The sequence below is a fragment of the Hippocampus zosterae genome, chromosome 5, assembly GCF_025434085.1.
Source record: "Hippocampus zosterae strain Florida chromosome 5, ASM2543408v3, whole genome shotgun sequence".
NCBI lineage: Eukaryota > Metazoa > Chordata > Actinopteri > Syngnathiformes > Syngnathidae > Hippocampus > Hippocampus zosterae.
The window spans coordinates 15,623,674-15,636,751 of NC_067455.1; the positions used below are offsets into that span (position 1 = coordinate 15,623,674).

The 13,078-nt window shown below is 40.5% G+C and overlaps 2 protein-coding genes across 5 annotated transcripts in view; one reads left to right on the forward strand and one right to left on the reverse strand.

Moving 5' to 3' along the window:
• Positions 1 to 1,347: 1,347 nt before the first annotated feature.
• On the reverse strand, positions 1,348 to 4,539 carry LOC127601303 (CX3C chemokine receptor 1-like). The gene is made up of 3 exons (XM_052066451.1): positions 4,405 to 4,539; positions 3,682 to 3,843; positions 1,348 to 3,607 (listed from the first exon to the last, which is right to left on the reverse strand). The coding sequence occupies exons 1-3, from the start codon at positions 4,409 to 4,411 to the stop codon at positions 2,712 to 2,714; spliced, it is 1,065 nt and encodes a 354-aa protein (XP_051922411.1). The 5' UTR covers positions 4,412 to 4,539; the 3' UTR covers positions 1,348 to 2,711.
• Positions 4,540 to 5,765: 1,226 nt separating this feature from the next.
• The window catches only part of cobl (cordon-bleu WH2 repeat protein), a 47,539-nt gene continuing 40,226 nt past the window's right edge, over positions 5,766 to 13,078 (forward strand). For 3 of the 4 annotated variants that reach the window (XM_052066411.1, XM_052066414.1, XM_052066413.1), the window contains exons 1-2: positions 5,766 to 5,839; positions 6,058 to 6,186. In XM_052066411.1, coding sequence (XP_051922371.1) covers positions 6,158 to 6,186 — 29 coding nt within the window. In that variant the 5' untranslated portion in view covers positions 5,766 to 5,839; positions 6,058 to 6,157. Of the gene's footprint in view, positions 5,840 to 6,057; positions 6,187 to 11,857; positions 12,274 to 13,078 lie in introns of those variants that run through there. The other variant, XM_052066412.1, reaches the window with a different exon arrangement.

The window sequence follows — 13,078 nt, forward strand, 5'->3', positions numbered from 1 at the left end:
CACCGTAATGATCCTATCAGTGTCATTTTCACCCCCCCCCCCAAAAAAAAGAAATTGTAATAAAATAAAGCAGGTAAATCTTGAATTTACGGTAGCGCGTGATTACGTCACCGGAAGCTGTTTGCGCTCAGCAGTCTGCAATTGCAGCTTGTAATCAGAGCTGTTGCTCTCCATCTTTTATCGGCATTATTCTCATTCAGAGTTTGCTTCTTGTACAATTCACCGAGGGCATGGGCAAAGAATAGGAATCTCCCAGGGCCCAGGGAAGTACTTTAAAACGTGTGAGATACGATAGTTAACATGCCTCAGTTTCAGGCTGTTTCTCATCATGGCGTGCATGTGTGTGTGTGTGCGTGTGTGCGTGTGTGCGTGTGTGCGTGTGTGCGTGTGTGTGTGTGTGTGTGTGTGTGTGCGTGTGTGCGTGTGTGCGTGTGTGCGTGTGTGCGTGTGCGTGTGCGTGTGCGCGTGCGTGTGCGCGTGCCGGTAAGGGTAGATCCCGGGAGGTGAGTTGGTCGAAAAGTAGATCTTCGGTCCAAAAGTTTTGGGCACCCCTGCTGTAGGTGTATTGCTTCTCCTCACTAGGGTCTGAGCCGATCCCAGCTGACTCTGGCTGAGAGGCCATTCACGCTCACATCCAAACCTAAGGACAATTTAGATTATCCAATTAACCTGCCAAGCATGCTTTGGAAATGTGAGAGGAAACTGGGGTTTCCAGAAAAAAACACACACACGAACACACACACACACACACACACACACACACACACACACACACACACACACAGGCACCTGGAGAAAATGCAAACTCCACAAAAGTAGGCTGGAGCCTGGATTTGAATTGAGAACATCTGCCCCATTACATCACATTAAATTAAAAATGAAATGTGAGGTTTTTGAGTTTTTGCTTGCATGGTTGAGTAGGTTCAGATCAAGATATATATCACTAATATTTTTCCAATGTGGGCTTGTCAAACCCTCCGAGATTGTTTTGTGAGAAAGGGTGATGCAAATAAAGTCGACTTGACTCAACGACTTAGGTTAAGCACCTGTCAATCACCGCATTATTGTGACAAGCGAATTTCAAACTATCTTTCTGAAAGTCAGCTATGTGAACCATTCCACAACTTTTGCCAGAATCCTGTCATTTTGCTTCATTTGTATTAAATGTTCAGGTATCCTGAGGGAGCACGACTTTGTTTGTAACATTTACTCTTCAGTAAAATACGTTGAATTACACACATTTTTCACATCACATTGAAGAATTCTGAATTGAAGGTGTTATGATGCACATAATACTATTGATATGGATAATATTGGTTCTTCAAAAAACATGTCAAACTGAATGTGTGGAGGCAAAACATTTAATCAGAACCCAGTTCTTTGGAAAATTACAATAGTGCAACAAATGTTCAGATAACGAACTATTCATGATTAATGTATACATATTGAAGTTTATGCTATTGAAAACACATTTGACAAATAAATCAAAACATGCATAGGCTCAATTGTTGGTAAGGTTTTTCTACAAAACAAAACAAAAAACCCAATCATTATGGTCACTGAAAAAAACCTGACAATTATCATACCATGCAATACAACTTTATTTGTACAACGCATTTCACGACAGCTGCAGTTGGAACAAAGCACCTGACATATACCATACAATAACAATAATACAACAGGAAAAAGTGAAAACAATAAATGAAAAGACAAATCAATGACACTAATTTATATATACAGTAGACACCAGCAAACAATACAACGGTGCCAGTTTCATATTGGGTTGAAAGCCAAAGAATAAAGATGCGTCTTCAAATGAGATTTAAAAATGGACAGGGGGGCTCGCCTGACATTTAATAGAAGGTCATTCCAGAGGGAAGGGCCAGCAACAGCAAAGGCTTGATCTTCTCTGAGCCTTCGCTCCGTCCTTGGTACCTCTAGTAGCATGTGGTCTACAGACCTGAGGCAACGGACAGGTGCGTTGAAGTAGAGGAGCTCAGAGAGGTATGGTGGGTTGAGACCACTGAAAGATTTGAAAACAAATAATAGAATCCTAACAAGAACTCTAAAATGTTGAGGGAGCCAGTGAAGGGGCGCCCGAGTAGTTGTTCTGTGCTCCTACTTATTCTTGCCAGTCAAGGGGTGAGCAGCAGCAATTTTGATTGACCTGAAGCACTTGAAGGAAGACTGGATAATTCCAAAATAAAGTGTATTATCATAATGGATTACTGTTTCTAAGTGCTGCTGTGAAGGGAAGGAAGTATTAAAATTATAATCAAACTAAATTCATTACTTTTATCAATTACTTTTAAAAAATCACTTGACCTGAATAAAAATGTCACCAATTCTGAAAAAAAAAAAATTCACAACCTTTTAAACGAATCCCTGCAGTTAAAACCTCAACAAAACGTAAGTTCGGCACTTGTTAATGATGACTTTTGATCCACTCCAGTCTCAGCTTTGAAGGCTGTCTATCCAGACTTCAAATTCAGCGTCTTCCACAGAATAGTTTTGGGCTGTATATTTTGGGTCATAGTTTGAGGACCCTCAACCTGTGACTGAGACCAAACATTTTGACACTGGGCTGGCAGAAAGGATGAATTGGAAGGAGGGAAGGAAGAAAGGACAGATGGATGTACAGATGAATAGATAGATAGATCGATGGAGAGATGAGGGCGGGCAGACAGACAGACTGATGGATATAATTAAAGTTACATGATAAACATGCTCTCAGAAGACTTGGACATGACAGAACTCTTCCGTGAAGAGTATCCTGATGAACGCCTGCGGGAGATCAAAATTCCAGGCACACATTTAATCAGCTGCAAGACACGCCTCATAAACTTCTGTCCAACAAAGGCATATATGATGGGATTCACGCAGCAGTGAGTGAACGCAATTGTCTCAGTGACTGATAGTGACAGTTTTAAATGTGTCAAAGAGTCACAGTCATTTAGGAAATTCCATTCAGAGTGCAAAAGTTTGAGAAAAAGTAAAATGTTATACGGTGTCCATAAGAGGAAGAAGACAACCATGATTGAAATTATCAGCTTGACAACACGTTGCTTTTTTGCGCTCTTTATCCTCATCAGGACAGGTATGATCCTGGAGTAGCACAGCACCATCACCAGCAGAGGAAGCACCAGTCCCAAAATGTTGTTTGTCGCAACAGTGTACACCTCCCAGGCAGCATTCTTTGGTTCATAAGTGCAACCTAGCCCATGAGGCTGCATTGTCTCTGATGTGATGATGAAAGAAGGAAGGGAGATGCAGAAGCTCAGCAACCACACGGCCACAGTGAGAATGTACCCTGTTCTCGCAGTTCGGTATTTGACCACCTTGGCATCATGCATGATCACCATGTAGCGGTCCAATGTCATGACAACCATGAAGAATATGCTGCAGAAGAAGGCGGTGCTGACGGAACCACCAATTAAATGGCACAAAAAGTCACCGTGGGTCCACTGCTTGACCAGAGTGTAATGTGTGTAGAATGGAAGCGTGACGACGAAGAGAAGATCGGACAAAGCTAAGTTGAACAGACAGACATCTGTCATTGTTGTCTGATTCCGATGCTTAATCAGGACACACACCACCAGGACGTTACCTTGAAAGATGTAGGGAAACGTGAACAGGAGAACATGCCCGGATGTTTCATCAAGGAGTATATCTGATGATTACCAATGAAGCCAAATTTGATCACCAAAGAGTAGAGAATAACGATGAACACTCTGCAGAAGTCCATCATGCCACCACTGTCGCAGGGAGAATCCACTTCAATTCCAGGTTCATAGTAGTCTGAATAATCATATTCGGTCACCGCCGTCACAGTCACAGTTGCCTCTGCAGAGACAAGGTTTGATATATCCTCCTATCATGTGCATGTGGTGATAACTGAGGAATCTTTTTTCTTTTTTCATCAGACCTCACAGTATTACTTGAAAAACTAGTGAACGATGGTCCTGCGTGACTAAAACACGGCATCTGAATCACAGTAAGTGTGAAACCGTAAGATCTCACAAGCTTGGGACATGTTTTAATACTTGGTCATAAATGCTGTTTTGTTTCATTGGTTTGTTTTATTTTATTTTACTTTATTTCACTCTGCTCCTTCTTGAGCTATCGCCATACAATAGTTGAAGGGGTTGTTTGTCCCAGTAAAATGTCAAGGAATTTGTGTTTTTAAAGTGATCGTTTTTATGTTTGTTTCAACCAATACAAAGCAATACTTTACTTCTGCCAAATCCACTCATGGCCCATGTTACTCATGCAAAACTACGCTGTAACCGTGACTCAAGAACACATCCCCAAGTACAAAAAGGCATTCTGTATGCTAATATACTGTAATCAATCAATGATTGACGTCCCAAAGTGTAATTGCTAAAATGTTAAAAGTGTATTCACCTGACATGATGACTGATGTCTGGTCGTCAGGGCTCCAGCTACTATTTGGTCTCTGTCAAGCCCTTGTATCTTCACTATTAACAACTGGTGAGAAGGAACATATACGCGGCTGCTGTTTCCTGTATTTAGATCCTTATCAAGTGTGACACTCGGTGTCCAGAGATAACCAAAATAACGGAAGAAGAACAACAAGCATATATATTCACCTTTTATTGATTGATTGCTTAATTTAGTGAACAGATAAACACAACATCAAATACATTTAAAAAAAAAACAGATCCATGCATATCTTTGTCCAGTACGGGTTATACGCTCAAAGGGAATAGGATGAAGTCAAACATTTATCTATAACTATTAACCTACATCGACTTATTTTTATTAATCAGAAAATTGATGGCTGGATGGATGGGTGGATGGACAGATGAACGAAGTGAGGGCGGTATGGCTCAGTGATACAGGGGTCATCTCGCTACCCAGAGGTTGAGGGTTCCATCCTGGCCATTGTAACTTTGTTGAAGTGTCTTTGAGCAATATTTGGAACCCTGTGAACTCCTGATTCTGCATCATCAGTTGGTAAATCTAGAAACAGTGAAGCGCTTTGAGTGTCAAAGCTCTAAATAAGTGACAGCTCATTTACCATGAAGTTGATGGCCTAAGTTCTATCTGCTATAGAGGGGCTACTGATGCATTTCCTCCATATTTAAAGGGCTGTTCATTTTATTTCCCTTGGCCTTCAGCCTTTGCAAAGTAAACTATGGAAAATATTTACAGGTACACTGCTATACAAGTACATTACTATACAACTGCATTGATATCGAATATTTGAACTCAAAACAATAAGATACACAAAGCAAAGAAAAAAAAAACAACACAAAATAGTCAATGCGTTTCTGTGTGCGTGTGCGTGTGTGTGTGTTGGGAGGGTCGTGCGTGCCCCACAATTAGGTACTACAGGTTATATCCCTGTACAGTGCATATGAACTCGTTCTGTCCAACTCCACCTACCGCTAACTGAATCCAACGATTGACCCGCTGTCTGCTGACGAAGGCAGGTTTGGAGACAGTATGATAAAGTTAGATTTGAATTGTTGGTGCAAAACGGATACTTGTGTAAAAACAAAGTTAGAGAGGGAGGCATTTCATTTTGCGATAATATACCTCAGTGACAGTGGTGACACGAGTTACTTGGGTTACATTTTTGCTGTTAACGTAACGTTTGCTAAGAACTCTTCATAATGTTATATGATTTATTAAGATGGACAAAACAACAAAAAACCACAAACAAACTAACAAAAACCAAGGCGGGATAATACTTTTATTTCGAAACCTCAAACCGGACGTTTACAACTGTACACACTTGGGTTTGGTCCGGACTGAATCAATTGAGGGAGCGTTAAGATTATTTCAAGTGGATTTGACACCGTACGGAAAAGGGGTAATGAGCAAGCGAAAGCGTCTTCTATGAAATAAGTTAATTAAAAAAACGTCATTGTTTTTACTATTGTGTCGTAATTAGCCTCCAAAACAAATGTCTTTGTTTACGCGCAAGTGCCGTCATCTTTGCACACATACTTGTTGACCCTATGATGGAATAGATCACAATCGTTACATACGTCAAGCGAATTAATTCAGTCTGGTTGTGCTATCCATTAGGTGCAAGTATGGTGGATATCTAGCGAGGTTGGGTTAAGTAGCGGAGCTTTGGACCCTTCTTGAGCGCCGCAGTCTTCACCTCAAGTTGGATATCACCGCAATGACCGAACCTTTCGAATCGACGGCCGGGTAAGTCATCAAAAGTTGTTGCTTTTTGCAGTTGGACTTGGCTCGTCCTGTCCTTGGTTACAGGTTAAAGTGATATGTTCGTTATTGTCAATACTAATTATACCCGCACGGACCACTAACAGGTGCGTTTTGATTGAGCTTCCTTTAAATGCACAAAAATACGTATCCATTGTTAATTTTTAATTGTCTGGAAAATATACTCCAGATTTATTTAGATTACTACGACAGAAGTAGTACAGTATTGGTCTATAATTGCATGACAGTACTTTATTGTGTTGGTTGCATGACGCCCTTTTGCAGTTTCCTGACAACCGAGAGTTCCAGCATGAGCATGATGAAGCTGCCCCCCTTTTCTTATGGGCGAGCCAAACATTGCTTAACTGTGGCCTCCGTTGTCAGAGAGAGAGAGAACATCGTTTTTTGTGTGCTACTGGAGAATCACCAAATTCAACTGCTGTGGTTTTATTCTTATTCTGTTATCAAGATTGAACTGATTGCCAGTGACAGTAAACTCCAGTTTACACCAAGTGGGTGTAACTGTTGTTGAGCTTTTGACCTACCTCATGAAGGAAAGCACATGTTATTGAAATCGATTCAGTTGCTTTTTTTTTCTGGCTGTGGGATTTTGAGTTCTGTCATACCATCATTGTTTCTGCCAGCAAATGTATGAACACTGCTAGTCAACCTGCTGACTGGTGATTAGGGTTGGGCAAAATGGACATAATTTCATATCTCGATACTCTTGCCAGATATTTTGAGAATGACATTAGTATAGGTTCGGTTAAAAGTGAAAACTAAGCTTTTTATGAGAAAAGGAAGTGTAGCTTCAAAAGGATCTATAAAGTGCAGTGTTTTCATTTCAACTTACTCACAGCTATCAAGGGTGGCCCGGTGTTCCAGTGGTTGGCGCGTCAACCTCACAGTGCACAGTTCGTGGGTTCGATCTGGTCAAGGTCAAGGTCATCTTTATTGTCAAATATGCTATATGTATGACGTGCAGCATCGATGAAATTTCTTCTCAATCCTGCTCAGTGCAAACATGCTGTGCATTAAACGTGCAGCTAAGACAAGATAGCAGCTAATGTAATGTAATGTAAAAAGTATAGATAATATAAACAATAGAAACAACATAAACAATGGCACTTGTGGCTATTGTGGGTAAAGTGAGGTAGTGCATTGTGCAATATGCAGATATCGGATGATGAGGGGCTCTGGCTTTCCTGTGTGGAATTTGCATGTTCCCGCCATGCCCGTGTGGGTTTTCTCCAGGTACTCCGGTTTCCTCCCACATTCCCAAAACATGCATGGCAGGTGGATTGAACACTCCAAATTGTCCCTAGGTGTGAGTGTGAGCGCAGATGGTTGTTCGTCTCTGTGTGCCCTGCGATTGGCTGGCAACCGGTTCAGCGTGTCCCCTGCCTACTGCCAGAAGACAGCTAGGCTGGGGTCCGGCAAAAATTAACTCTGCAATCTGCCAATCATATTGTGCCCTGCTTAGAAGTCCCCTCAAAAAAGAAAAGAACGACTCTTCACTGTTAATAAACAGTACGATTGAAACCTTTACTTTATAAAACCGCTGTAACCCGTCAAACCAGAAATTGATCCATGCCTAGTTGACACTTTATGTGTCTTCAGCACATTATGCACGTACAGGGCATAATTCTTCTGAACCTGACTTGGCCCAGACTGTTGCAAAAAATTACAGTTGGGCACTCCTCCCCACCCTTTGGGTGAGGTCATGTGTGGACTCTACGATGTGGAATGTGCCAGCCTGTATCACGTTTTGAGGCTCGTACTTTTTTTAATCCACAAAAAGATAACGTCAGTCATGGAACACACAGGTTGCTACAGAAATAGGGTATGCATGATAATAACGATGAGCAAAATGTCTGTGTATTGAAAGGCGAGGCTTGCTCCGATTCACTTGAATGAACTGGCAAGGTGTGCACAGCTCATACATTTTAACCACAAGCTTTGCTTTTTTATCAACTGGTAAAATTATAAATATAGCTGATAGCTTATCGTCATAATCTTTTGCTTCATATTCGGAAAATTGTAATGATACTAATGAAAATACTTTGGATGAAATAAAAACATACATTTTGAACTCTTGTCAACAGAAACATTGATTTAAAAACATTAGAGCCTCCAGTCTTAGACCACATTTGCATTTGCATTTTAGTTGACCATTTCACCACAAAATCCAGAATCAATTAAAATGATTTATTCATTGTGCTAATGCTGAAAAACATGCCAGAATAGTCCAATAATCCAAGGAGCAATTTGATCATAATGGTAAATGGAGTACACTTAGTAGCACTTTATCGACACCATATGTTGTCCAAAGCATTTGACCAAGACTCATTCACTTTTTTTAAAAACCATGCGTTATCAGAGTGTACCATATGTGCATCTGTGTCAATCTACAAAAGGGTTTCCTTTTAAAGAACTGAAAATGCTCACTGAAACTCCATCTCAGAAAACAGTAAGATTTCTTCCATCTCATAGTTAAGAATCCTGACGATGCTCAAACAAATCTCCGCCCGCCCCATTTTGCCGAAGGAATTTCTCAATTTTTAGTTTTGCAGCCGAGCCTTAAATTGGATCTTTTCAGTCTTTTGTAACTCCTCAGCTATTAAAAAAAAAAACTGGTTGGACAGATATTTGCATGTACGAAGCATAGAATTACAAATGAGTGGCTCCCAATCCCTGCACAAACCCATAATTATTGGCTTCCAAATGTCTTGTTTTTACAGACCTGCTTATTTCCTGGTTGCTGGGTTTACTGTTTTTGGATATGTTATTCTCATGAAGTTAAAATGTGAGTCTAGAATTTTGGATACACTTTACAAAACCAAGTAGTGTAGAATATTTTGACACCATTTGTATCAGTCCGGCATTTGCTCCACAGAAGATTGACTGTGTTTTTCTGTATTGTACTGCATCTCAGAAGGGTGCCAATAAAACCTCTTCTCCTAAGACTGTCATTACAAAATTGTCCTTGGTAGACCGTCACGTGGTTAGCCGTGAGCTCAGCAACTGTTGCCAAAGGCAGTTGCACTTTTTTTCCCCAATTTACCTTCTAGTACAGCTCTTGCACATGAGATGGGCAAATGCATCTCTGAATGCAGAGAGAAATGCGAAGGAAGTTATACATTGTTATGGTACAGAACATACATCAATTATTTGTACTTCATCTCTTACAGGTAAAATGTATGTGCCAGTGTTGTAAGTGCTGACGGTTTAGTCAGACAATAAAGAGGAGCTCCAGAGCAAGGACTCCATTCTTGAGCAACCCATTCCTGGCGAAACACAACACTGGCAGACACCTGTTAATAGGGCAAAAGAACTTTCCTTTTTATTGTGTGAGCAGTGTCAAGCATCTCCTGTGGACTACATTGTTGCAGCTATTATGGGCTAGGCATTTATTTTCGGAAGCCCGCTTGTCATATGTTAGTCGCTGAGGTATGTGGCTGGCTTTCTATGAGTGGAAGCCTGACCAACTGCGCTGCGGGTGAAAGGAACCCTCAAACATAAAATAGCCATGGTGTTTGCAAACAGGGAGGAGTGTGGCAAAATACACATTCACTCCCATTCACATATTGTCTGTTGTGCCTTCACATTCCCAGGACAGTGTAAAGATGCAACAACGCAAACACATCATGCTCATTAATTGGGGTGGGTACCAAACCTGCTACTAAACTGGCCTGGTGGCTAAATTATAAAAGACCAAAGTAATAGTCAGTTCCACCCTTAACAGTTCTGTTCACAATCTTGGATAAATTACTCAAGTCACTTCATCATTCTCGTTTCAAACTTGTTGGGCAAACAAAAAGGTTCACAATCTTAGGCAAACCATCTTGTCTCACTCCAGTACATTGTGCCAGAGGCATGACTCGGAGCCAGTCATGCATTGCATGGGCACAGGAAGTCATCCTTGCTGTGCCCGTGTAGTGCTATGCGAGATCGTATTTTGAAATGATCCTTCGTATCATTAAAAAAATAATAATCATCGTCCATTGTGCCATATACAGTCTCTACTCAATCTCAGTCAGTCTCAACTCTATCGAGTTTATATTGTTATTTTGACACGTGAATTGGGTCACCTCTGTTACACTGTGTTAATGTTGATTCATACTCAATCTAACTGCTACACTTATGTAAGTTTGGTTAATATTTTGTTAGTGTTCATCCTAATATTTGTTTTAGTATTTTTCGGAACTAAAAAGTACAGTTAAGAATACTGTAACCGGGTATAGTCACCGACGGACCACTGTCTGTCACTGACAGGTGCCCCCTTTGGTGACGACTGACAGCTCAAAATGCCCCACCTGTCCAGTCTGTTTGTTCGTGGTGTTGAGTGGACTGCATTGAGTATATACTGTAGCTGGAAATGCTTTGCGCTTTTTGTACAGTAGGTGCCGTTATGCACGAGAGAGCTGTAATCCACAAATGAACTAAGACGGAGGAGGCAAAGAAGACGATAATGATTCGCATTTATAGACGAGCGCAGGAGTGCGAGCAACTTGGCTTGAATTCTACCCTGGGCTACAATGTGGAGCTGGATCTTGTTTAAATAAACCATTTTAAACTTTAAATTAAAACCTTTGGGTGTTTTAGGAGTCATTAGGAGCGTGCTCCTGCCATACTTCTGTTGTGAAAGCGCTATATAAATCAGCATGTATTGTATTGTATTGTATTAACAGTTCAATAGATTAAGTTGGCAAATAAGTATGTGTGTCTTTGAATAGCTCTTCGGGCAGACAGCTTATCAGATGCAATCATATATTGTGCACCCCATTTACCATTTTAATCACATTTGATTTTTCATCTGTTGGACTATTATGTGTGTTTTGTTTGTTTGTTTGCAATGGGTGCTGATGAATGATGGACCAGCAACATTCACTAAATTGCTCACCTCTGGTCATGAATAGTGGGTTACTTGGAACATCATAGTCGTATGTTTTTCCTTTTGTTTTGTTTTGTTTTGTTTTTTTCCCCTTTTCCTTCATGGCACGGCAACAGAAGCATCAATGCACATTACAGCAGGCTGTATGCCTCAACATGCTTCATATGTTTGTGTAATTGGTTCATTAAATTGTTTATTAGGTTGCTGCTTCTTATTTCCTCTCTGTGTTGCTCGGTCACTTGTGTTTATGGCAGAAGTCAAGTGGTACAGAGGTTTCCATGGAGATGCTTTCTCCATGGCACCCAAGGGGCATGCTGGCATGGTGTGTGTGTGTGTATGTGTGCGTGTGTGAGAGAGAGTGAACTCTCGCGCACGCACACACACACACACACACGCAAGTTTGCATGCATTTTCTTGTCTGTGTGTAAGGTGTGGTTGAATTCAATGTTCCATTGTTTGTCACTTGCATCATGTCCAATACATGAAAGGAGATTACAACTAAGAATGTGCAGTCCAGTAGAGTCTCCGAAGTGTATGTATCTACACACTTGTGTAGGTGTGGTTTTGAGTCTGCCAAGGTAATGCAATCTTTTATCGAAGAATTTGCTCTCACCGAAGCCTGTCGCTTCTTTTAGCCCTCTAAAAGGCAACATTCAATAGTTATGTTCACCACATTATCACCCTTATTGATTATTTTGAGGTTGGAATTGGATTACTGTCATAGCGACGTGTAAATATGATGTTATTGTTATCTTGGATCATGCATTTCTATGGATATCTGTTGTAATATTTTTGATATCATGCATGCACCATGGTGACTTAATACACATACAGTATTCAAATTCATTGATTGCAGTGCATTGTCATCAAATTGTACAACATGTTATATCTAATGTTGAAATCATTGTAAAACACTTGTGGAATGATTTAGTTGATATCTTACTTTGCCGTTAATGTTTAACGTAAGGTTAGAGTCCGCTTGCTGAGCGGTCATTCGCATAGTCTGACTTTTTTCTTCTTTTTGCTGAAGAGAAATACCTTGACTGACACACACACACACACACACACACACACACACACACACACGTGATGAGAGTGAAGAATCCTTGGAACTGGAAATATAAACAGTTGGGTAGTCAACAATTGTGGAACATTTAATCGACACAAGGACTCTTGACGTAAGTGGAATGTTTTCCTATTGTTATCTATCTTGTGTTGAGACTGGGATGAGGTATGTGGAGTTATACAATAGCATTAGTGTTTTGTTTCTGGAAAATCAGCGGGAAGTACAGGTTTATGATTTTCAACAGCACACTAAATATGTTCTGGCTCACTCTACACCTTTACATTAGCTGAATTGACAGTTTCAAACTTAAATGCTTGGACATTGTTGTCACATTTTTGGTGGCATTAAGTGTCCGACTGTATGATGTAATAAGTGTTACTCCTTTTTTGCCGTAGTTAAAAAAAAATTATAAAGCATGTAATGTTTGTGTAGCGATTAACTGTCAATGCTTGCATCATCTTGACAATCTAAAGCACAGGTGTCAAAGTCCGGTCCTCGAGGACCGGTGTCCTGCATGTTTTTCCATGTCTCCCTGCTGCAACACACCTAATTCTAATGATCAGGATCACTATCAGGCTCTTATAGAGCTTGCTGATGAGCTGATCATTTGGATCAGGTGTGTTGCAGCAGGGAGAGATGGAAAACAAAAACATGCAGGACATCCGCCCTCGAGGACCGCACTTTGACACCTGTGATAGGATCATCTCTGATGTTCTTGACTGTAGGGCTGGGCAGGTATGGGGTGGAAATCAAGATTATTTTTGGTATTGAAGTCTTGATTATAAAAAATATTATTCATTGATTTCAGAATTTATTCTGCTACCAAAACTATCAGTCCCATTGGTAATTCATCACTGCTTATTGAATACATTATTCATGAATGCTCTTATTTTTTATGTCAATTACAAAATTACTTT

Bases quoted from the DNA above. Each gene is read 5' to 3' on its own strand.
- LOC127601303 (XM_052066451.1), bottom strand. The intron at 3,608-3,681 runs GTAATCATCAGA...ACATCTTTCAAG, and splicing joins GATCAAATTTGGCTTCATTG to GTAACGTCCTGGTGGTGTGT.